The sequence below is a fragment of the Phyllostomus discolor genome, chromosome 1 (assembly GCF_004126475.2).
Source record: "Phyllostomus discolor isolate MPI-MPIP mPhyDis1 chromosome 1, mPhyDis1.pri.v3, whole genome shotgun sequence".
Lineage (NCBI taxonomy): Eukaryota > Metazoa > Chordata > Mammalia > Chiroptera > Phyllostomidae > Phyllostomus > Phyllostomus discolor.
This window is the reverse complement of record NC_040903.2, coordinates 209,208,528-209,232,833: the sequence shown is the minus strand read 5'-3', so window position 1 is coordinate 209,232,833 and position 24,306 is coordinate 209,208,528. Positions and strand designations below refer to the sequence as shown.

At 41.6% G+C, this 24,306-nt stretch overlaps 2 protein-coding genes and 1 pseudogene across 3 annotated transcripts in view; 1 reads left to right on the top strand and 2 right to left on the bottom strand.

The window, feature by feature from the left end:
* Positions 1-2,108: 2,108 nt before the first annotated feature.
* LOC114492134 lies at positions 2,109-3,071 on the bottom strand (annotated as a pseudogene).
* A 5,337-nt stretch (positions 3,072-8,408) lies between these two features.
* LOC118496656 (serine/arginine repetitive matrix protein 1-like) lies at positions 8,409-13,877 on the bottom strand. Its single transcript, XM_036013259.1, has 2 exons — positions 12,507-13,877; positions 8,409-8,421 (listed from the first exon to the last, which is right to left on the bottom strand). The coding sequence occupies exon 1, from the start codon at positions 13,738-13,740 to the stop codon at positions 12,868-12,870; it is 873 nt and encodes a 290-aa protein (XP_035869152.1). The 5' UTR covers positions 13,741-13,877; the 3' UTR covers positions 8,409-8,421; positions 12,507-12,867.
* The window catches only part of PPP4R3A (protein phosphatase 4 regulatory subunit 3A), a 37,563-nt gene continuing 27,111 nt past the window's right edge, over positions 13,855-24,306 (top strand). The window contains exon 1 of one of the 2 annotated variants that reach the window (XM_028508142.2): positions 13,855-14,025. In XM_028508142.2, the coding sequence (XP_028363943.1) occupies positions 13,884-14,025 (142 nt within the window). In that variant the 5' untranslated portion in view covers positions 13,855-13,883. The remainder of the gene's footprint in view (positions 14,026-24,306) is intronic. The other variant, XM_028508143.2, reaches the window with a different exon arrangement.

Sequence of the window (24,306 nt, the reverse complement as noted above, 5' to 3'; positions counted from 1 at the left end):
TATTCTTGGTCTCAAGTTATTTCTACAAATTTTCAAATACAGTGCCCAAACTGCAGCCAAAAAATATGAGGACACCCCCCCCAAAAAATCAGACTCTACGCACAAGAGGAAGCAGAAATAACAAAGAGAAACAGACCCACCAAGTCTTCCCGCATTGCCTTTATCAGGTACACGCTGCCAACTAAGTTTGAGTAAATGAGAAGTAAGTGTGAAGATTTCCTTAGGAAAAGAGAAGGTTAGTTGAGTGGATCACAGGTTGTTATAACTAAACATCTAGTTGAGAAACAAAGAATGTCAACTAGATTAGAGAGACATAAAGATGATACAGTACAGATGATATGGTAGACTTCGAGGCAGTAAGAAAATCTAAAATACGATGAGATGGAGTTCTCCTAAAGGGAGAATTAGAGGGCAGAGGGCAATACTCGAAGTCTTCTTAAAGGTTTACCAATTTTATCCCTTTTCCAAAAATCAGCTCTTTTTTCATTGATTTTTCTCTATTATTTTTCTGTTATCAATTGTATTGACTTCTTTTCTAATATTTATTAGTTCCTCTTTCTTGCTTTCTGTAGGGTTATTTTGTTCTTTTTCTAGATCTTGAGGTTAGAGTCTACATGATTGATTTGAGACTGTTCCTCTTTTCTAATATATGCACTAAATGCTATTAATTTCCCCTCAGCACTGCCTTAGCTGTGTTCTACAAATTTTCATATGCCATTCAAATTTGTATCTTAAGCTTTATTCAGTTCATGTTTTAAAGTTTTGTTTTATTAGTTTTAGAGAGGGAGAAACAAAGAGAAACACCAATTTGTTTTCCACTTATCTATGCATTCGCTGGTTGATTGCTGCATGTGCCTGGACCGGGGATCAAACTTGCAACCTTGGTTCATGGAGATGACAATCTAACCAACTGAGCTGCCAGCCAGGGCTCATTCAGTTCCTTTTTAATGTGTTATTAAAATAATGTATTTTTATTTTCATTCCGTTGAATTTTTAAAAATTTCCCTTGGAATTTCCATTTTAACACATGTGTTATTTATACATGTGTTATCTAGTTTCCAAGTGTTGGCGAATTCCCTGTTAAATCTTTCTGTTCCTGATTTTCATTTGATTTCATTGTGATTAGAAAACATATTATGTGATTTCAATTCTTTTAAATTAGTTGAGATTTGTTTCATGGCTCAGGATATGGTCCATCTTGGTATATGTTTTGTGAACGATTTATTTTGCCACTTCCTTCTGGCCTCTGTGATTTATGCTGTAATGTCAATTGTTTTCCCCCTACACTTAAGATGGCATTTCTCTCTCCCTGCTTTCAAGATTTTTCCTTGTGTTTAGTTTTCAGAAGTTTGACTATAATGTAAATGGTGTGGATTTCTCTATACTTATTCTGTTAGGAGTATACTCAGCTCCTTAAATCTCAAGCTTTATGTATCTTGCCATATTGGGGGAGTTTTTGACCATCATTTCTTTGAGGACTTTTTCAGTCCTGCCTTCTTTCTACCCTCCTTTTGGGTCTCCAATAACAAGAGGTATCAGATCTTTTGTTGTAGACCCACAAGACCCTGAGGCTCTGTTAATTGTTTTTTCAGCCTATTTTTCTCTGCTATTCAGATTGGGTAATTCCTATTGTTTTATCTTCAAGTTCACTGATCCTCTCCTCTGTCTCCTACATTTTGCTATCAAGTTCCTCCATTAAGCTTTTTTTTTAAATTTCAGTTACTGTATTTTTTTTTTCATTTCTAAACATTTCAATTTGTTTCTTCTTTATAACTTCTATTTCTTTGCGGAAATGTTCTATTTTTTCACTGGTTTCAAGTGTATTTGTAATTGTCAGTTGAAGCATTTTTATGATGATTGTTTTCAAGGTTTGTCAGATAATTCTAACATCTTTGTCATCTCAGTGTTGGCATCTACTTACTGTATTTTCCTTTAAATTTGAACTCCACTTTGTTCTTGAAATGACAAGGATTTTTCAATTGAATGTGGGGCATTTTGAGTAATATGTTATGAGACTAGATATATTTTTTTTGGACACAGCCAATTTTATTCCAATTCCCCAAGATTTATACTCAATATATTGTTTTTAAAATCTGTGTCATCCTTTATTTAATGTTTTATTATTTTGTCTTCCCTTTATAGTTTTCTTTTGTCTTTTCTTTATGGTTTTTCACTAGAAGCTAGAGTCCTGAGTTGCCCAGTTAGGAGCCTCTTACCTACTATTTAAGTTTCTTCTCAATATTCACAGCCAACATCTGGCTTCCAGATGAAAGGCTTTTGGTCTTTTCAAGTACTTGTTGATAGGGTGAGACTGAGCTGGTGCTCACAACCACATGACCTAATTTAGAACCAATCCTGGCATCCAGTCTTGCATTTCTAACCAAATTTCAGTCCACCCTTCGGCTTCTTCCAGAGTCACATTCAGTTCATCTGCCAACATGTTAATCCTGATACACTGGTGGATGTGACAAAAAGTCTCAAATATGAAGAGACAGGCATTGTTAGTGAAACCTTCAAGACAAGCCACCAAGAAGAAGTCATTCACAAGCCCAGTTTCACATTCCCTCAGCTTGTTCTGAGCCTCATCAAAGTCAAAGTTAACCATATAAACATTTGACAAATTCTCTAACTTATTCTTTATATGTAAGACTCCTGCTGAGTAACTTTGACTAGGTCTTTTAGTGCCTGCCGGTGTTTTTGAACATCTTTGTTTGTTATGACTTCTTCAGTTAAATAGCAATGCATATGTGGACACATCATCCAAATTAAGATACTGTGACTAGTAAAGGAAGAGATTAATAATGTTATCACCGTCTTTGGGGTGGTTGAAGAAAACCAGCGAATGAGCCATGTTCACTGCTTAAGAGACTGGAGCAGAGAACCCCCAGAGTTATTATCTGCAGTCTCTTTTAACCGTGTAAGGTCTTGCATGGCTGCATCCCAATTCTGCATGAAGTTTCAGAGGCCAGTGTTCCCCAGAATGAACTCAACTCATTTCTGTCTGTTGCTGGAACCAACACTCTAAAGAAATAAAAGTAATCTGCCCCTCCAGAGTAATTCCCATATTCGTGTTGGAACGTCGCATACCTGTAGAGTGTATCTAAATATTCTAGCATGAGTGAATGAATGAATGAATGAATGAATAAATAAATATTCTAGCCTAAAAGTATGCTTGCCCGCCAGGTAGTCAAACAGCATCTGACCACGTCTGATTGAATTTGTCTTGTAGTTTCTGGATCTTCAAACATCTTCATAATTGTTTCTTTTTCTGCTCAGAGCTGTTTTAGTTTTGTAACAACTGGGTTTATTTTTGGGTTTTTTTTCTCAAAGCTTGAGGAATATCATCCAAATAAAGATTTTTGTCTATATCCACAGCCAAGACTACCATATTGGTATCACTAAGAAGATCCAATTTTTCCTTGTAATAATTCTTTTCCACTTTATAGCTCCTTTATGGAGTGAAACTCAAGCCATGGGAAAACTAGATGCAGATCCAAAAAGTGTGCACTATGAGTAGTGAAGTTGTGCTCAACCCTCTTGTCAAGAGAAAGAGACTCTAGATCTTAATTAAACCTTTCTTTTTGTCTGACTTTTTTGGATACCTTTCCAGCAGGGGAAGGGAGCACTGCCTCATTACTGCCAGGTGGAAGGAAAAGTGGGGGTTCATACCCAGCCTCCTCCTTTGGCATCCCAGCTGGGATGCCCCTCATTACTGCTGGGTGGGGATCAGCATTCCAGCAGCCCAGAAGGCATCCCCTGGTCCCCTTCTGGCTGGGAGGGTGGGAGCGTAGGGGCACTTAGAATCCGTTCCTCCTCCTCTATACTCACTGGGACGACTTTAATTCAAGAATTTGCCATGTCTTGCATAGTCTGGGACCCTTTGTAACTGGACCCACCCATTTTGTTTTCACCTCTCTGCAATCCTTCCTCACAGTGCTTCCAGAGTTCTCTTTTAAAAACAAATCCAGTGATTACATTCCCTAACTTACAATCCTTTCACGAATCCCTCTCCACTCTGGAATCCGAAGCAAGGAAAGGCCTTCAGGATTCAGTCCGTATGGAATTCCAGCACCATCTCACTCCACTCCACGCACCTCACTCCAGCCACAGAAAACCATTTATCCGAGAATGCAGACCCTGACCGATCCGAGGCCCTGAGTCAAAAAGAAAACAAGGGAAAAATACCACAGTAATTTTTCCCTTCCATTTCCTCCCCCTCAACAAGCTCATGCCATTCCTCCCACTGACTGAGCCCAACCAGAAGCAGAAGCCACAGGACAAGAGAGCCCGTGTGACCCACTCACTGCCTGGGGACCAGTCCTCGGGCACGGAGCAGGGCAGGGAGGGCAAGAACTGTATGTGGCCAGGGAGGGGCAGCCAGATGGAGAATAACCAGCACATTGAACTTCAAGCCAACCTAAGTCCTAGAGCAGCTATGAACCAAAAGTCTTTTCTTGCCAAACACCATTCTTATCCCCCAAGATCATGAATTTTTTCTGACACAGTTCATCAGTGTGTGAATTCCAGCATCCCAGGTCTCAATTCAAATAATATTAAGTGTGTTATACAAACTTCCATTTTTTAATGGATAGTACCATTATTTTGCTCTCCATTGTTTTAGATTTCTTCATAGCTCAAAAAGGAATGAGATGATTATACCCATAATCAAAATTTGGCTGGTGTAATACAGGTGGTTAAACACATGCCCAACTATTCTTACTGACCAAAACATCTTTTCATCCCATTTACAAGAGCCATTTCCTAGAATGTAGAATGTATTACATTTTTAAGAGTGGAATAAATAGGATTTAAATAGTTCTACATTAAAAAAAACTTTCTTCTGATATACTCCTTATGTTTTATAGAACTCTTTACTTAAGTAGATGCAATGACTGTATGAAATGAGTTTTTGAGCAAGCACAACCTGGACCTCAAATGTCTGACTCAGGTTCCAAGATTTGATTTGGGAAATATACATCAGATCTATTAAACCAACCTTACAGGGACTGTATAGATATTTTGTAGTATTGGACTTGTGTGTGTGTGTGTGTTTTACAAAGGTGGCCTTGAAATGTTTGCATAAACTTGACTTTTATTTATGAAATTAGTTTGAACTGAAGTTGGATCACAGAAAATATGGAGAGACGATGATTATGCATGAGCATAGGCCCTTCTTCCTACCCGTGTCTGAATGGGAACAGTTTTCCCTGAGAGGGAAGTAAAGGCCAGCGTCCCTCCCCCAGACTCTCTCTGCAGGGCTGATTAGAGCTGGGCTTGCAGGATGAGTGTGGGAAAGGAGAGAACGGAAACATCATTGAAGTTGAGGCATCTTAGCTAAAGTATCAAAGAAAGCAAAACCTGAGACTTGAGATCATTTGCAAAGAGACTTGAGAAAGAGTGTTTGGTTGGGGAGTGTGATTCCATGGAGAAAAGGAAGGAGGAGGGGCACTAGGTAGGGAAGGAGGAGAAGCCAGTACAGGGAGGTGTTAGCAAACATGGCCACTGCCATGGGCGGATCCCACAGGACCATTAGTCTGAGGGATAAAAGGGAAGCATTTGTCCACTGGCTGCCATGCCTCTTAGTCAAAATTGACCCCATGGAGTGTTAGTTCCCCTGCACTTCTGCGTTATGCATTCATGGGCATAGGGCCGCTCACACAACTTCCCCACACTATAGGCAGCCCTATACCGCACCCTCCTAACTGCGTTGCTCAAGAGGTAAGAATATTTCTCACCCAGTAATAGTCTGAGAAATCCAGGCAATGTTTGGATTGTCCTGACTTCTGTCAACCACTAACCATCTAACCACTGTGCTTGGGGGTAAGGAACAGATTTTCTGCATCATTTGAGTATAAACATAATTCTCAAATACAGAATTAGAATATTTGGAATGACAAAAACTAAGTCACCACAAAACATTCTATTTCTGGTTTAAATGTAGCTAAATAAATAAATTGGACACTTTCATGTTGACATCACCATCCCTGACCACCTATCCTACCTTCTTTAGTTATTAACAGGTGGAAAAAGAAATTGAGAATAATGAATGCCTGGATGCATTTTCACATGCAGAATATACTTATATTATTTCCTCTTTGTCACTAATCTGAAAAAAAATTATCTACCATAAGGCACTCTCTGAAAAGAAGAAGCCCTTGTCATCTGGACACAAAAGATATTAAGATGAATACAATTCAGGTTTTAGGGGTCACCTGTCCATCTCTCATGCATCTTCAGAATAATATCCAAACACGTTAGAATGACATTTCAGGATTTCACAACTGTGCCACATGCTGTTTTTTTTTCTGACAAATTTACTACTTTTTCCCAGTTTGTACTCTCTAGCTATGCTAATCTGCTTAGTTTCCTAAATTGACACACAAAATCCTATCTGCTTGCTATTTTTTCTCATAATCCGGCAGTCTCAGATGCTCTGTCCCATTCCCCTTAACATCAAACTCTCCAAGTCGCACCCAATGCTGCCTCTTCTACAAAACTCTTCTCTGATCCCTACAGTGATCATTTTTATCACAACTTCTGTGCTCACTCAGTGCATGACTTTTGTTTAACACTACTGCTGTTTTGTTGTAGCTAGTCTGTGATCAGCCAACTTTTTTAAAAAATAAAAACATTTTTGTTGATTTTAGAGGCAGAGGAAGAAAGAGAGAAAAAGAGAGAGAGAGAGATTGATTGGTTGCCTCCATCTGGACTAGGGATTGAACCTGCAACCTAGGTTATATGCCCTGACTGGGAGTTGAACCCCCAACCTTTTGCTGTATAGGACAATGCTCCAACCAACTGAGCCACACTGGCTAGGCCTATGTCAAGTTCTTAAGTAGACAGTTTAGCATTCAATTCAACAAATATCTACTAAACACTAACCAAATTCCAGGCAATGTACTGGATTTTGCCTATACAGAAGAATAAGAGAAAGTCCTGCCTTCCGGGAGCTTCACAGCTAGTGGAAGAATTAGGCATATAAATAGACCAACAGTGTACAGGTGATAGTACAAGTAATGAAAGGACACAGGAGTGTTACAGAAAAGGGGATCACTGCAATGGTCTGGGATGGGAGCCGTGTGAGAAGTCCAACAAAGTAGGTGATGCCTTCCTAGGATTTTAAAGGAAACGAGATGGAAAGGACACTCTATCTAGACAGAGGCACAAGGCTTGGGGACACAAAGCACAAGCTGATGTTTGGGGAACTAGAGGCAGTCGACATGCCTGCAGTGTAAAATTCAAGGGGCAAGTAATAGATCTTAAAGGCAAATGATGGTTGTGACCTTTGGGTAAAACCCAAAGGTTTTTAAAAATTTGTTAAAGTTTCTTCTTTTAATTTTTATTTATTTATTTATTTTTGTTGTTCAAGTACAGTTGTCTCCATTTCCACCCCACCACGCGCCCCTGCCCCACCCATCCCTGCCTCAAACCTACCCACCCTCAAACCTACCCACCTTGCCTTTGTCCATGTGTCCTTTATACATGTTCCTTATTGCCCCTTCCTCACTTTTCCCCCACTATCCGTCTCCTCCTTTCCCTATGGTTACTGTCAGTTTGGTCTTTATTTCAATGTCTCTGGTTATAATCTGCTTGCTTGTTTGTTTTGTTGATTAGGTTCCACTTACAGGTGAGATCACATGGTATTTGTCTTTCACCATCTGGCTTATTTCACTTAGCATAAAGCTCTCCAGATCCACCCATGCTGTCACAAAGGGTAGGAGCTCCTTCTTTCTTTCTGCTGTGTAATATTCCACTGTGTAAATGCACCATGGTTTTTTATCCACTCATTTACTGATGGGCTCTTAGACTGTTTCCAGCACTTGGCTATTGTAAATTGTGCTGCTATGAACATTGGGGTGCATAGGTTCTTTTGAATTGGTGTTTCAGGATTCTTAGGGTATAATCCCAGCAGTGGAATCACTGGGTCAAAAGGCAGTTCCACTTTTAGTTTTCTGAGGAAATTCCATACTATTTTCCACAGTGACTGCACCAGTTTGCATCCCCAACAGTGCACTAGGGTTCCCTTTTCTCCACCACCTCACCAGTATTTGTTGTTTGCTGATTTGGTTATAATGGCCATTCTGACCAGGGTGAAGTGGTATCTCACTGTGGTTTTCATTTGCATCTCTCTGATGGCTAGCGATGCTGAGCATCCTTTCACATGTCTCTGGGCCCTTTGTATGTCCTCCTTGGAGAAGTGTCTGTTCAGGTCCTTCACCCATTTTTTAACTGGGTTGTATGTCTTCCTGGAGTGGAGTCATGTGAGTTCTTTATATATTTTGGAGATCAAACCCTTGTCCGAGGTATCATTTGTAAATATATTTTCCCATATGGTTGGTTCCCTTTTCATTTTACTGCTGTTTTCTTTAGCCGTGCAGAAGCTTTTCATTTTGATGAGGTTCCATTTGTTTATTCTTTCCTCTATGTCCCTTGCTCTAGGGGACATATCATTGAAAATATTGCTGCATGGAATATCTGAGATTTTCCTGCCTATGTTCTCCTCTAGGACTTTTATGGTGTTGTGACTTATATTTAAGTCTTTTATCCACCTTGAATTTATTTTTGCATATGGTGTAAGTTGGTGGTCTAGTTTCATTTTTTTGCTGGTAGCTGTTCAGATCTCCCAACACCATTTGTTGAAGAGGCTATTTTCATTCCATTTTATGCTTCTGCCCCCTTTGTTGAATATTAATTGACCATAGAGACTTGGGTTTATTTCTGGGCTCTCTCTTCTGTTCCATTGGTCTATGTGTCCTTACGCCAGTACCATACTGCTTTGATTACAGTGTACTTGTAATATAGTTTTATATCAGGTAGTGTGATTTCTCACACTTTGTTCTTCTTTCTCAAAATTGCTGCAGCTATTTGGGGTCATTTATGGTTCCATGTAAATTTTTGAAATGTTTGTTCTATACTGAGAAATATGTCATTGGTATTTTAATGGAGATTGGGTTGAATTTATAAATTGCTTTGGGTAATATGGATACTTTGATGATGTTAATTCTTTCAATCCATGAACACAACATATACTTCCATTTATCTGTGTCTTCCTTAATTTCTTTCTTTAATGTTGTGTAGTTTTTTGATTATAGGTCTTTACCTCCTTGGTAAGGTTTATTACCAGATACTTTATTTTTCTTGTTGCTCTAGCAAATGAGATTTTTTTCCCTGACTTCTGATTCTGATATTTCATTGTTGGTGTATAAAAATGCCTTCAATTTCTGAATTTATTCTTTGTAAACGTATTTGCCACTTGTTTTGCTTATTGATTACACATGAAGAGTTGCTAGTCAGCATTTCGTGAGCATGTTTCTATATTTAAAGAAATGAACTGTGAAGTTTTAAGGGTAGCGAGTTTTAAGCTGGTAAAAATGTGTTGTTCCAGCATTTACCTAAAATTATCTTCATTTTTCTGATTTGTTCATGGTAACATTATCAAGGGTGGAAAATGTAATTTTTCCCCCAGGTATGACATGCCAAATTAACTATTACATAACTTAAAAAAATAGTTTAGAACACAAGTGGATGGTTGTTGGCACATATTTCTGCTGGTTTTTAATGATTTTCACCTATGGTAATAAAATACTTGTAACATCATAAAAATGCTAATGTGTGGTCATGTCGGCACCTGCCTTTATGGGGATAGCATGATTTCTAGTATTCTTACCACCACTGCTGCACACCTATGGAATTCAAAAGCTGGGCGTGTCCTGAATGGCCATCTCATTAGAATTAGAAAACCAAGGCCCAAGGAGGTTAAGTGTCTCATACTAGACCACAAATTTACTGGCTGAGCCACAATGGGGTCAGATCTTTTGGTGCCATGCCTTCCCACCGCACAGATACCATTATCTTCTCTGTCAAACCTGGAGGTCATCTGGGTGGCTGGTGGCTCTGGGCTGGGCAGTGCACAACCCAGCAGCCTAGTCCGTGTTCTTTCCAGGGTTTTTAGTCTAAAGCAGGTGATGCTACAAAAGGGTAAATGCAAATGCATAAAGGTAAGTAACATGGAGTAGGTGTGAATATTACGTGATGAATGGACCCTGCTACATACTTTCCACGTCTATGTTGTGTGTGCAGGTGAAGGTACACCAGTTCCAGGGAAGAGCTTTGTGTTTAAAGCATTGTATCTTTTTTAATCCTTACGATCTTAGAAGATATTATTATTCCTATCTTATAGGTGAGGAAACTGAGGCACGGAGAAGTCAAGAAACTTTCGAATGTCACACAGCTACCAAGAGGCAGGACCTGGACTCAAAATACAACACCCACTGTCAATGTATTTCAATCTTTTGTGACTTGGTACCCTCTTTATGGAACTCCATTAGAAATTTCCTTAAATTGTCTCACCATTTGTGCATGCCATATGACTAAGTGATTATATAAAGTACTTATTTACTATTGTGATAATCTTGTGTCCATCAAACAGTAATCTAGGTGTTGCTGTGAGGGCATTTTGTAGAATGTGATATTAAGTAGATTATTCTCCATAATCTGCACGGGCCTCATCCATTCAGTCCAAAGGCCTTACGGCCAAAACTGAGGTTTCCCTGTAGAAGTAAAGATGCTGTCTGTGGGCCGCAGGGTCAGCTCCTGCGCAAGGGCTGCCAGCGTGCTGCTGCCCTGCCCTGTGTATTTCAGACTTGCCTAGCCCACCCCGCTATCCTAGAAGCAATTCCTCCAAATCTCTTTCTCTGTAGACATATCCTACTGGTGGTTTCTCTGGGAGGAACTGGACTGATACAACTCAACTGTTATTTAAGATTATATTATACAGCAAACATAGTTGTTAATGTTCCTTGTAATATATATATATATATATATATATATATATATATATAACTTTAAATTTTTTATTTACTAAAAAATCCCTGCTATTTAATTAAATTCACTAAATGTGTATTATTAAAAATGTATGTTTCCCCCCCACACACACACACAAATTAGTTCATGTTTGGTTTGGTGATCGAGTAAACAATTACATGAGTAAATTTAATGATGTCATCCTTGCTGGTGTGGCTGTGGATTGAGTGCCCGCCTGCAAACTGCAAGGTCGCCAGTTCAATGCCCAGACGGGGCACATGCCTGGGTTGCAGGCCAGGTCCCCAGCTGGGGACATTCCAGAGGCAACTGATTGATGTTTCTCTTTCTCCCTCCCTTCCCCTTTCTCTAAAAATAAATAAAATCTTTTAAAAAATGATGTCTTACTATGTCAAAGTGAACAAAATTATTGCTATGCCCTGATGCTTGCACTTTACTTTTTATAAAAAACAATTGCTTGTTTTTTTTTTAAATGATTTTCCAGTTTTTTGTAAATAGTGGAACTCTCAGGCAGCCCTTTCAAGCACTTCTTTACATTTCACGTGGTGGGAGAGGAAGAGCCCAACTTCTGATTTTAAAACTGACACTCCTTCATCCTGGGAAACCGCTCAGCCCTGCTAATGCCATCAGGGCCTCTTGCTTGAATAGTGTTTATAACAAACTACGTTGCAAGTTTGATATGAAATTCCTGGCAGTGTTAAAACACCTGAACCTGCCATAAGGGTAGACCTAGGCACGTGTAGTTGCTGAGCACTTGAAATGTGGTTAGAGGAACTGAATTTTAAACTTTACTTAATTTCAATTAAATTTTACATTGAATCGAGTTAATCCATTTTTAGAAACTCGGTATGTTTGAAATAACGAGTATGTGAATCTTCTTCCATGGCAAATTTAATAAAGTTTAAATACAAATCAGGTATTACCAATGAAAATTTAGCATCCAAATACAAGCTTGCGCTAAGGGTAAAAAACACATTGCATTTTAAGCTTAGTCCAAAAACAACAAAAAAGGAATTTAGAGAAGCATTTGAGATCTTGCTCCCTGGCACGTGTGTTCAGTTTGGCTCAAATAAACTCTTACAAAAATTTGTAGAAAGAAAAGGAAGGGTGGAAAGGAGGGAGAAAAATATCTCATTAAGATTTGATTTCTAATATTTAGAAGAGACTGCATTTGATTAAATACATTAAATAATTCAGCAGTTTCTTCATACTTTTTGAAAGAAGTGATCACTGTAAAATTCAAAATTACACATGGCTCTTTCTCTTTCCAGTGGACAGCAATGGCCTATAAGGCCTGGCAAATGGAAACAGAGGCATGAGGACTGACGTTCTTGTGAAGACGGGCGGTGTTGAACATGGAACGTTGAGCCCTAGCTGGCGTGGTTCAGTGGATTGAGGGCCAGCCCGAGGAACCCAAAGGTTGAGGGTTCCTTCCATTTGCCGTCAGGGCACACGCCTGGGTTGTGGGCCAGGTCCCGGTGCGGGGCGTGGGAGACGCAACCAACTCATGGACGTTTCTGTCGCACATCAATGTTTCTCTCCCTCTCTTCCCCTCCCTCTAAAAAATAAAATCTTTAAAAACAAACGAACAACTAAACTTGAGAATTACTCATCCTGATTACACCGTATCGCGTGTTGTTTTTGTAAGCTCAAGTCCTTTTTGCAGCACGGAGGACTAGAATAACTGTTCTCATAAGGGATAAAGAAATGGATGCCCGTGGCTGAATTGTAAGGTGAGGTCTCAGACTTGTCACTTTCCGGGCTTGACCTCAGGCTCAGAAAATGCAAACTGTCCCTCGTTTCTAGGCTCGCCACGCCACTGCAGCTCCCAAGGCGAGCCGCTGGCCGCTCGGCCTAAACCTGCGGCCTTCCCCAGAAGGTTTCCTGCCGAAGGACAGCCGCCACCACCCCGCGCTCAGGTTCCGAGCCCAGGCCCAAAGGAGGCCAGGAAAAGACGGTCGTAGAGGTGGACGTGCCTAAGAGCCGCAGGCCGAAGCGGCTGGGCGGGCGGGCGGACAGCGAGCCACAGCAGACTGCAGCAGGCCATCAGAAGAACGCCCGACACCGAGCGCGCCGCGGGCAGAGAACGCAGGACCGCTCGCTCCGCCGGAGGCGGGCCCCACGCCCTTGCCAAATCCCCGAGCGGGGCTGATGACGCACACAGGGCGCGACGCACGCACACGCCGCCCCGTACTCGCACGACGGTGCGTGCTGGGAGCACGAGGGAGCCCCGGCCGTCACCGGCGCGACCAGCGTTTCCCCCTCCTCCGCACCCTGTGCTCCCGCCACCTCGGCAACTCCGCGCCCGCCTCCCGCCTCCGTCCTAGGCCTTCGACGCTGCGAGGCTCTCGGCCTCGCTCCTGTCTCTTTAAATGGTGGGGTCAGCGGGCCGCCCCTGCAGCGGCTGCCTGGGTGGCCCCGCGCGCCGCTATTGAGGGGCGAACCAAGATGGCGGCGGCTTTGGCTCCGTGAGGAAGACGGAAGAGGCGGTGGCAGCGGCGGAGGAAAGAGACTTCCAATAGGCCTGGAGCGCTCGGCGCCTGGGGGCTCTAGGAGTCGCCCGCGCAGCGGAGGCGCCGGCAGCAGGAGCAGACGCCCCTCGGCGTCGGACACTTGAAGCAGGCGAGAGGGGCAGAGCCACCGGCTGCGCTGGCAGGGCCAGGTAGAAGGAAGGAAAACATGGCGGCGGCGGCCTGAGGAGGCGGCGGTGGCGCGGGAAGCGGCTTCGCGGACATCATGGTGGAGGCGGGAGCAGGGCAGTGACCGGCGCCCCGACTTCCTATAGCGGCGGGGCGGGAGGCTGCGAAGCGCTACGCGCCCCCTCGGGGCCGCGGGGCTCGCCGGGCCTGGACAATAGCGCCGACGTATCGGAGGGGAGAAAAAGCGGGGGCCCCGAGTTCGGGTCCGGGAACGGGCCATGCGGCCGGCAGCACGGCCCCGCGGCGGCCAGCGGTGGCAGTGAAGCCGGGCAGCCCTCCGCTTGCGGGCGTCCTCCCGCCTACCCCGGACCCCCTTCCCGGGCGACTCCGGCGGGGCCTCTGCCCCGGCCCCTGGGCGGCACGATGACCGACACCCGGCGGCGGGTGAAGGTTTACACGCTCAACGAGGACCGGCAGTGGGACGACCGGGGCACCGGGCATGTGTCGTCCGGCTACGTGGAGCGGCTGAAGGGCATGTCCCTGCTTGTCAGGGCCGAGAGCGACGGTAAGTGAACCCCTGCGCGGCGGGACGCGCGCCTTCCGCGACCCTGGGCCACCTCCCTGGTTCTTCTGGGCCAGTGGTCCTCTTACTACGAGGACCGGGGGGTGGGGGGGGGGGACAGTCGCCTCGGGGGAGGGCACTACCACCCCCCGCGCGCCGGTGGGCGGCCACCGGCACCCCAGTCCCCCCCGGAGCTGCACGGAGAGCGTCCGGGATGTCTCTTTCCGAGTGTGTAGTGGCACTTGGGGGCACGAGCGGAGCCGGGCACGTTTGGGCTGTGCCGCCCGGACGTGTGCAGGGGCCGGGGACTTGGGATCGTTGTCCGGACTGTGCTGTTTTTTCGCGCTACGGTGACCTTGAGAAAGGCACTGATTAATCCGATCTGCCTCCTTAGTGCATCCATCTGTAAAGCAGGCGTGAAACTTTTTTCGGAGGTAAGAAAGTTCTCAGCTGTTCCCCTCTTTGGAAAACATTTCGCTGTGCGTTAAAAAACGAAAACAAAAACACTTCTGCGTCTTTCCGACCCTGTTGCAGGTTGGCAACACCGGTTCAAGGCTCTGGCAGCTCAGCGGGCAGCGGAAAAAGCATGCCTCTTTGCCGGGAGAAGATTAGATTCGCGTTCCCCGGTGTTCGTTTTCTTTTTCATTAGTAACACAGACTTTTGTGTGTGGGTTCACTGCGTAAACGTCTTGAAAGTTCGGAATCACTTTGTGCCAGCTTTTTTGATTGCTTAAAAGTACATCCACTGTTTGGTTCAGTGAACAGGTGGGGAAAAGTTGGCAGGTAATCTTTAAAACCGTCCCGGTCTGCCCAGGTGCCTGTGCTTCGTGTGTTTGGAAACAGCTCTCAAGGTTCAAAGACCAATTTGTTTAAAGTAAATGTTTCACATTTTTAGAAAGTTACCTTCTTTTATGAGTTCCCCTTCCCTGTGGGCATACAGTGAATTTCACTTTAAGAAAACGTTCATGTCAGATAAAACTGTTTTCAAATAGTTTTTCCTGGATTTGCAAATTTGCTTTAATTCATGTGTAATTTTGTAGTAGGTATTTCAGTGTATTATGATTGCAGTTAGTCTGTGTCTGAATTATTACAAACTCATTTCAAAGAATTTTAATCGGACTCTCTTGAAGACTCTGGGAACATTGGTTTTCAATTTGAATTGAAAAACAGTAATTTGGAGTATATTGCCAACAGGTTATCTTAATTTGGCTACCCAAAATAACTTAAAACTGGAGAAAAATTCTTTTGGGCACATTTAAAGAGTGTTGAATACATCAGGCACATTTTTCTGAGGCCTATTAAAGTATACGTGGGAATGTCAGGTGTTACTGTGCCTTTGTATCTATTACAGAGTAACCGACCACTCCAACCTCCACATCTTGGGATGGTTGGGAAACTTGTTAGGTAGTAACATGGGAAGCATGGGCTTCTTCTGTCAGTTCAGTTAACTTCTGAGATTAAAGTGTGTGTGTAGGTTAGACAGCAAGTCTCAGGTCTCATAATTTAAGAGAGAACCTTTTCATCGTGTGTTGTGGTTTTTGTTTGTTTTGGGGGGGGGAGGGAAGGGAGGGGAGAGAGAGAGAGACAGAGAGAGAGACATTGAGAGACATCAATGTGCGGTTGCTGGGGGTTATGGCCTGCAACCCAGGAATGTACCCTGGCTGGGAATCGAACCTGGAACATTTTGGTTCCCAGCCCGCGCTCAATCCACTGAACTATGCCAGCCAGGGTCATCATGTGTTTAATTGGACTCATTATACAGGATCTTTTGTTTCAAGTATTTTTAAGCATTAAGTCCCAATGTCATACTATCATAGGGAGTCATACTCTTCTAACATAATATAGGAATCTTTTTTCCCCCCTGCTTTTATTTTCACCACTTTAGGGGATAGCCCCTAGCCTCCCTCCTCTCCCTTTCTTTGGAAGGTTTGCGGCCTTGCAATGAAGCAGGTAAGATGGCTGAAAGAAAGTGGATTTAATTTTTATCTAATAAAGAAAGAGAAATTAAATAAGTTAACTCATGTGCCCTTGTTAAATTTACATTGTAAGGAAAACTTAAGTCCAAAGAGTAGACTTTAAAAAACTCACAGATACTTGTGAAATGTTGTTGTAAATAATCTTTCATTTGATGAATAATGTTTTTTCTAACAAGAAAACTGCAGATGGAATAATCAAAAAATTTTGAGTACCTACTGTGTGCCAGACTACTTGTATCCTCTGTTACAGGACCTATTAACTTTATTCTGCAGATGGGAAAACAGGCTCAGAGTTGCTAAATAACAGCTTGGTTAGGGAGCAAGGTTAGTGTTCAAACTGGGTTTGAGTGAGATCTCTAGTCTGTGGCTTGAAACTAGTATTATCAGTTATTTTATTAATTGTTTACAGTGTGTCTTAAATTCTCATATTGCCTGCTTGCATTTGCTGCTTTATGCTTAGACTCAATGCAGAGAAAATAAAAACAACTTTTTGACTAAAGATTTAAAATTATAGTGTATCTCCAGGCCACACATGGGAGATTTTGTATTGATTGCAGTTTTGGGTTATCCATCATTGTGCGCTCTCCTCATTCTCCATTATAGTATAATTGAGCATTTTCTTTTTATTGTGATGAGCAAAATAGAAAGTGTTTCTGATTTTCTATAAAATGGGTCATTTATCTTGTTAGAGGAGCTTATACATTGGTCTGAAAATGAGAAATGCGACTTCCAAATGGAAGTAACTGGGGCCTCCCTGTTACAGGGGACACCTGACTCGTGCTCATGCTCTGCCCCCCCCCCGCCCCGAAGCAGAGTGGTGTGGCAGACCTGTAGTGCATTTTGCCTTGGAGATGATAGGATGTCCCACAAAGCCCCTGAGCCCGTTTTTCTGAATTGGCATTCTTATTTAATAGGTTCATGTTGTCAAGATGTGTTACAGCAGCATGTCCTTTTTCTTTAATAAGATAGGTTACCTCCTCAGGTATTATCATAGCTTTGTACACGCAAAGTTCCATCTTCCAATAAAGATGACTTAGTATTTTTTTTTTCAGCTTATGCTCTACCTATTGACTTCCTGAAGTGAGGATAATGTATGTCATCCCTTGTCCTCTCACTTTATGGTCAAACTGTTCTACTTTTCTCTGTTATGGTCTTTACCAGCTCTACCTGCCAACTTGGGAATTGATAAAGAAATTGGAATTTCTCTACACACTGAAGGATGTCTTTGAACATGAAGTCATATCCATGCTCTTCACTCTGGATTACATGCCAAGCATCAATGATAATGTTCTTATGTTTGGTTTTTGCCTTAAGTTTTATGAAGTATTTTTTACATTTCAAAATAGTTTTAGCTATTTGACTTGACTGTTTCAGAGTTAGATCCAGTTCTCACTGGGCATGAAGAAAAGGAGACACGGGGAAATGTTTTGGTCGTGGTAGCACTGCTAGCTAATGATAAAAACTGTAATCCTGTGCTTCTGCCTCTTGGTAGAACTTGGTTGCCTCTGACTCTGCTATAATTAGAAAAGGAGGTCAGAACACTTTGGGTGGGAAAGTCTTTTTTGTTTTGTTTTGGCTGCTCTGGTGAGAAATGAACAGAAAGCATCAGCATCTTTTACTGCTGTTCTTACAAATCAGTAAGCATAGAACCTTGCATACAGGAAGCATTCCAGATTTAGCTACCAAGAAGAGCTTAGTGTCAGTACTGGGAGAAATACTTCATTTGAAATGTTGATTTAAATATTTTTTTCTTGTGTAGACCTACTTTGTAGAAAATTAATAGGCTTAGGGTAACCAAACCCTTATTTGTCATCTGTTCTGAGTGATAACGGAGTGTAGTGAAGACTTGACACAGGTGTGGGACCTTTTAATGTAATGCTGCCACTTTGTTTTTCCCGCTAAACCTTCATTTCAGTTTTTAAATGCCATGTGTGTCCCATTATTAATAGTACCACAAAAATCATGACAGAGGGACTTGGAGCAGAGACCTGCTCTAGGTATAAAGCATTCACTCGTCTTTTATCCAGATGAGATTTTTGGACTTCTTTAAATCATTTTTGATGGTGGTTTCTTCCTGGTACCTAAGCCCTTGCCCTTAGCTTTGAGCATTGATAAGAACAATATACTGGAGAAACCTAGAGACTGAACTGCTTCTTTGGGAGGGACAGAGCTGGAGTTATTTATTCTGAAATCCTTAAGTGTTATCCGAAACTAAACTGAGGCTGGGACCTAAGTTTCTTAACCCCACGCCAGATACTTCATACTACTTGAATCTGATTGGCTGGTTGTTGGTTAATACAGAAACTCATACTAGGTCATTTCTTCCGTGAAAGGAAATGATATTTTCCAAATAAATGAACTTTCCAGCTAAATAAGACTATATACCAGAGATTAAAGCTCTCAACAGTTTTTATGCAATGTTTCCTAAATACATGCTAGAAAGTTTTTCTTAAGCAATGTAATGAACGTGTGTTGGATAACCTTTCATTTGTAATGTGCTTCTGGATCATCATTATCAATACTAATTTTTCCGTTCAACACGATTTAAAAATATTTGCTTGAGTGTATAAATGTGTGTTAGAGTGGGAATTAAGCAAGCTGTTTGTTAGCTGCATCCAGGCTGATGTAAACTCTTTTGGAGTGGTAGTTGAGTCTGCACTACCAACTACCTTCACCCCCTTCCGGGGAGGTGTTTGTTTTGCAGGTGTGTTGGGGATTGGCAACAGGATAAACAAAAAGGTGGGGGGGGGGAGCTCTCACATTTCATTTTATAGGAGAAACCAAAATGTCATGAAGCAGAAAGGGTACGTTTTTAATGACCTGATTATTTATACTTGTAATTGTACTATTCGTTTTATTGTCATTTTTCTTGCTGTCAGTGTGTGACTGCTTCTGCCTTCAGTTGTCTTGGTGATGTTCTGAGGGGCATTTCCCTTCCTCTGCTGTTGTTCCCTCATTTTCTGAGTGTACAGACCTCCTTTGTCAGTACACCTGGGGCATCTGTGTCGGGGTGCACAGATCCGTCTCATCCAAATGTAGAGGAGCATTCCACTGCATGTGTAATTCACACAGTGTACTGTTCTGTGGCATTTCTCAAACTTTTTTCCCAGGGTACCTTTATACTCTTAAAATTGAGGATTCCCAAAAGCTTTTATTTATGTGAGTTGTAGCTATTAATATTTACCATATTAGAAATTAGAAGTAAGATTTCAAAATGCTTTCCTAAAATGAGAAATTTAGTGAAATTTAGTGATAGGAGAGTGTCCTTATTTTACACTTTTACAAATCTCTTTAATGCTTGGCCTAATTTTTTTTTTTTTTTTTAAGGAGGGTTCTCATCTGCATTCAGCCTGTTACAGTACCACAATATGGACACTGAGAAAAACAAGAGTGAAAAATGCAAATCATCTTTTAATAATATGGATATAGTTTTGATTTTCCAGACCCCTTAAGGCCCCCACACTTTGAGAACACCTGGTATGGAGGTTGTTTCTAGATTTTTACCATTACAAACACTGCCAATGACATATTTATTCATAATACTTGGCACCTATGTGAGGATGTAAAATAATTTCCTAGAAGAATTATTGTTGGACGAAAGAGTAGTATATTTTGAAAAGCTTGATAGATAAATACAAATGACCCTCCAAAAAGATTGTTGATTTTGAGTCTTGGTAACAGTCGAGAATTATGGACCCTCTTTTTATTTTTTTGAAGAAGTATATGTGCAAATAGTGGCTTGGAGGCCTATCAGAAGAACTTCTTGGGGACGGACTCTGGCAAGCACTTGCTGTGCGGGTGTACTCTTTAGTTCACCTGAGCACGGCTGGTTTGCTACTGGTCTGAATGACAGGTTCTGCAGTGACAGATTTAATTACATGTGTTGATGCATTCTGCTTAGCTTGATCACTCTCTTGGTTATTCTTTGTGTCTCCCTATTTCTTTCCCAAACGTTCAGGTTGGAAGTGGGGAGTTCTTTCTCGGGTCTTAATATTGGAGTTTGCCGTGTAAGCTTGTCTGTCTCTGGTTTGTGTGAGAGTGTCTTTCTCAGATGGTGTGAGGAGGAGGAGGAGTCACTGGGAGGGTGAGAGCAAATTCCTCTAGGGGGGTAAAGGCATTGGCTTCATTCCAGAGAATGAACGTGTTTCTCAAATAAGTTGTAGCGGTGGGCTGCCTTATCTGTGTGCTTCAGTTATTAAGATACACTGGACCTTCTCATTATCAAAAGCATGTGTGCACCCTTGATGAGAGCCTTTTCTGCCTCCCTTAATTGTTTAAGGTCTGTCTGCTAAGGATCATCTTCCTCAGTTCTCCCTTTGTCTCTGTTACTATGATAAATGCCTCTCACCTGTAGTTGAACTGTACATCTGCATCCATACTCATATTACTAGGATGGGAGCATTGTTCCCACTACTGTAGCTATAGCAACTGATACAGGTGAACTTGGAGGAAGGGTTGGGTTGATGCATATTAACACTCATCTGGATCTTTTTCAGTTGATTGGGGAAGTGCTCATAACTTGATCCAATAGAAACTAGAAGGTGGAGATGAGGAACCTAATAGGTGGACTAGAAATGTGTGTTTTTGTTATTATCTTATTTAACCCCCAAACTAAAAAGCTGTTTGCCCTCTACAGCCTCTACTGATCACTGAGGGAAGATGGTATTTGGGGCCAGAGCTGGACTTCTAAAAGTCGTATCTTAGACCAGAGCCCTGGGATATGGCTGAACTGGGTTTCAGGAAAGATACTTTCTCCTAAAATCTTGAATGGCACCCCCAAAAAGGATAAACTTGCCAATGCCAGGAGCTTCTAGTATGTGCTTATTCTTGTTTTAGCCAGAGCTTTGTGAGGGGACACTTCAAATGTTCAGCTTGTGATTTTTCCTTTGTAATTACCCTGACCCTGTAACCCTACAGAGAGAGTTCTGAAGAAATCGAAAAGGGACTGGTACTTTACAATAGTTATACCACTGCCAGTTTTTTGTTTTGGCTTAGCTGCTCCGAAGTCAGGTATATATGTTTCTTGAAAGCACAACTTGAAGTGCTAATTCCAACTTCCTGCCCCATGTATTGTTTGCCCCTTCTCTTTATCTTTAAAAAAACCCAAACTTTTGAAGTACATTATGGACATCAAAAAGGTACACAAATTATTGGGCTGGCTAAAAAGTTTGTTGCTTTTTTTCTATAAAATAAAGGACACTTTTTAAATTTTCACCAATAACTTTATTGATTTACATATTTTGAGTATGTTGGCTCTCTCCCACTATTGGTTTCTAGTGGGTAGAGGCCAGGGGTGCTGCTAAACATCTTCCAATGCATAAGACAGCCCGTAGCAAAGAATTATTTGGCCAAAATGTCAGTAGTATCAAGCAATTTTGAAAACCACTTTTGACTTGTTCGATCAGTCATAGCATTTTTTCCATACACTGCACAAATCATCTATTTTTTGCATTTCAGTTGTGTTTTTACCTTTCTTGAAATAGTAAAATTTAATATGCCAGAAATGTTGCATGTTTTCTTCCATTTTCAATATTAAAATGGCTGTACACAAATTTACCAATTTTGATGGGTTTTTTTTCAATTTTGATGTTTTTAAAAAATGCATGCTGATATGACAGCTGTTAATACAGTCTAACAAAATTGTTTCTAATGAAATTCAAGACAACTAAGTACTACTAGAGACATCATACGGAAAAAACTAAATGAAGTTTTTGGCCAATCCAACATAAGTACTCAGCTTGATGAATTTTCACAAATAACCTGCACTCTGGAAGCCTGTTCCTGTTCCTTCTCTGTCACTATCTTTTCTTCTCCTCCCTGCAGCCCTGCTTGCTGATACCTAAAACCACAACCTAACTTCTAATGCCATAGGTTAATTTTTGCCTCTTTTTTGAACTTTATATAAGTGGAATTATATGGTATATACACTTTTGTCTGAGGCGGCTTTTCACTCATGTTTGTAAGATTCGTGTATGTCGCCCTGGCTGGCGTGGCACAGTGGATTGAGCGCTGGCCTGCGAACCAGAGTCATCCCCGATTCGGTTCCCAGTCAGGGCACATGCCTGGGTTGCGTGCCGGGTCCCCAGTAGGGGGCGCGTGAGAGGCAACCTCACATTGATGTTTCTCTTCCCCTCTCTCTCCCCCTCTGTCTAAAAATAAATTCATTTAAAATAAAGAATGAGACTTAAAAAAAAGATTTGTGTATGTTGTTGCTTTCCCATATGTTTAGTTTACTCATTAACATTGCTATAGGGTGATACTCCATTGTCAGGATGGGCAGGGTAGGACAAGTGGGCATCTAGTTACAATTAGCATTTTGGACTACAAATATGGCCACCATTTGGACTACAAGTAATATGGCAACTGAACTCTGACCCAGAAGAGGTGACTGACATCAGACCAGGAGCCACCAATGCTAAGTTGCTTCTTTGTTCACCAAGAACCAATCCTTGGCTCCCGTGGGAAGTCCAGCCATATAAAACTCCCAGCCTTTCCCTTGTCCCACACGGTCTTTTCTTAGCCCCTTCTCCAGGCGGGGGAAAACGTCGCCCGGGAGCACAAACTTCCACAATAAAGCTCATCTGCCTGTTTCCATGGCTGATTGGCTGCTTATTTCCTCGGCGGGGTCTAAGAAAACCTTACATCCATCATGACTATTTACATTTTTAACTTTTTTTTTTTTTTTTTTTTTTTTTTTTAGAGAAGGAGAAGAAGGGATAGAGGGAGAGAAAAGAGACATTGAGAGAAAGAGGCAGAAATCGATTAGTCGTTCCACTTATTTATGCATTCGTTGGTTGATTCTTGTACGTGCCCTGACCAGGGATTGAACCCACAACCTTAGTGTATTGGGACAATGCTCTAACCAACTGAGCTACCTGGCCAGGGCCTACACTTTTTTTAAAAAACAGCATTCACATGCCATATAATTCACCCATTCAAAGAGTGTAATTCAGTGTTATAGTATATTCTCAGGGTTATGCAGCCATCACCACAATCTAATTTTAGAACATTTTGTCTTCTCTAAAAGAAATCACTTCCCCATTAGCAGTTAACTACCCATTCAATCCCCATTCCTTCCAACCCTAAAGAACACCTAATCTACCGATCTTTACATTTGTGTATTCTGAACATTTCATTAAAATGCAGTCATATGGTGTGTGGTTTTTTGTGGCTGGTTTCTTTCATGTATAATGTTTTCAAGGTTCATTCATGTTATATAACATGTATCAGAACTTCCATTTCTTTGTATAGTTGAATAGTATTTCATTTTATTTATTCATCAGTCTTCAGACATTTGGATTGTATCCACTTTTGTGCTATTATAAATAATGCTACCATGAACATGTGTTATACATACAAGGTTAGGCAGAAGTAGGTTTACAGTTCATATGGAAAATACTATGATTAATAATAGAAGAATAAACTTTGCACACCACAGCTGTCAGTCTACTTTTGCTCATCCCTGTATTTGTGTGGACATACTCTTAATTTCTCTTGAGTGTATATCTAGGAGTGGACTTGTTGGTAACTAATTTTTTTAAAAGATTTTATTATTTTTAGAAGGAGGGAAAAGGGAGGGAGAAAGAGGGAGAGAAACATAGATCTAGGTTGCCTCTCCTACACCCCTAGCTGGGGAAGGAGGGGGCGTGGCCGACAACCCATGCATGTGCTTGACTAGGAGTCTAACCAGTGACCTTTCAGTGTGCAGGATGATACCCAACCCACTGAGCCACACCAGTCAAGGCAGTCACTAACTTTTCAAGGAACTGCCAAATTTTTCCGAAGTGGATGCCTTTTTTGTACCTATAAGCAAAATGTAAGAGGGTTGCCATTTCTCCACATGGCTGTCAACACTTGTTATTGTCTGTCTCTGATTGTAGGCATACTATCTTGTGTGAAATGTTATCTTATTTGTGGTTTTAATTTGTATTTCCTTAATGACTAATGATGTTAAGTGTCTTTTCATGTTTATTGTTGCATTTGTACATCTCCTTGGAGAGATGTCTATTCAGATCCATTGCCCGTTTTTAAATTAGATCGTCTTATTATTACTGAGTTGTAAGAGTTCTGGATACTAGTCCCTTAGGAGATATGTGACTTCCAAGTAATTGCTTCCATTCTGTGGTTTGTCTTTTCACATTCTTGATGGTGTTATCTGCAGTACAGGAGTTTTTAATTTTGATCATTTTTTTTTATTTTGGGTAGGTTGTACTTTTGTGCAGTTTAACTTTTAAAAAGGCATTACTCAGTTTGGTGTTCTACACTACACTACACTTCTTGCAGCTTATGAAATGTTTTAAAGTAATCC

Coding starts and splice junctions, on each gene's coding strand:
- LOC118496656 (XM_036013259.1), bottom strand. CDS start 13,740: ATGGCCCGTTCCCGGACCCGAACTCGGGGCCCCCGCTTTTTCTCCCCT.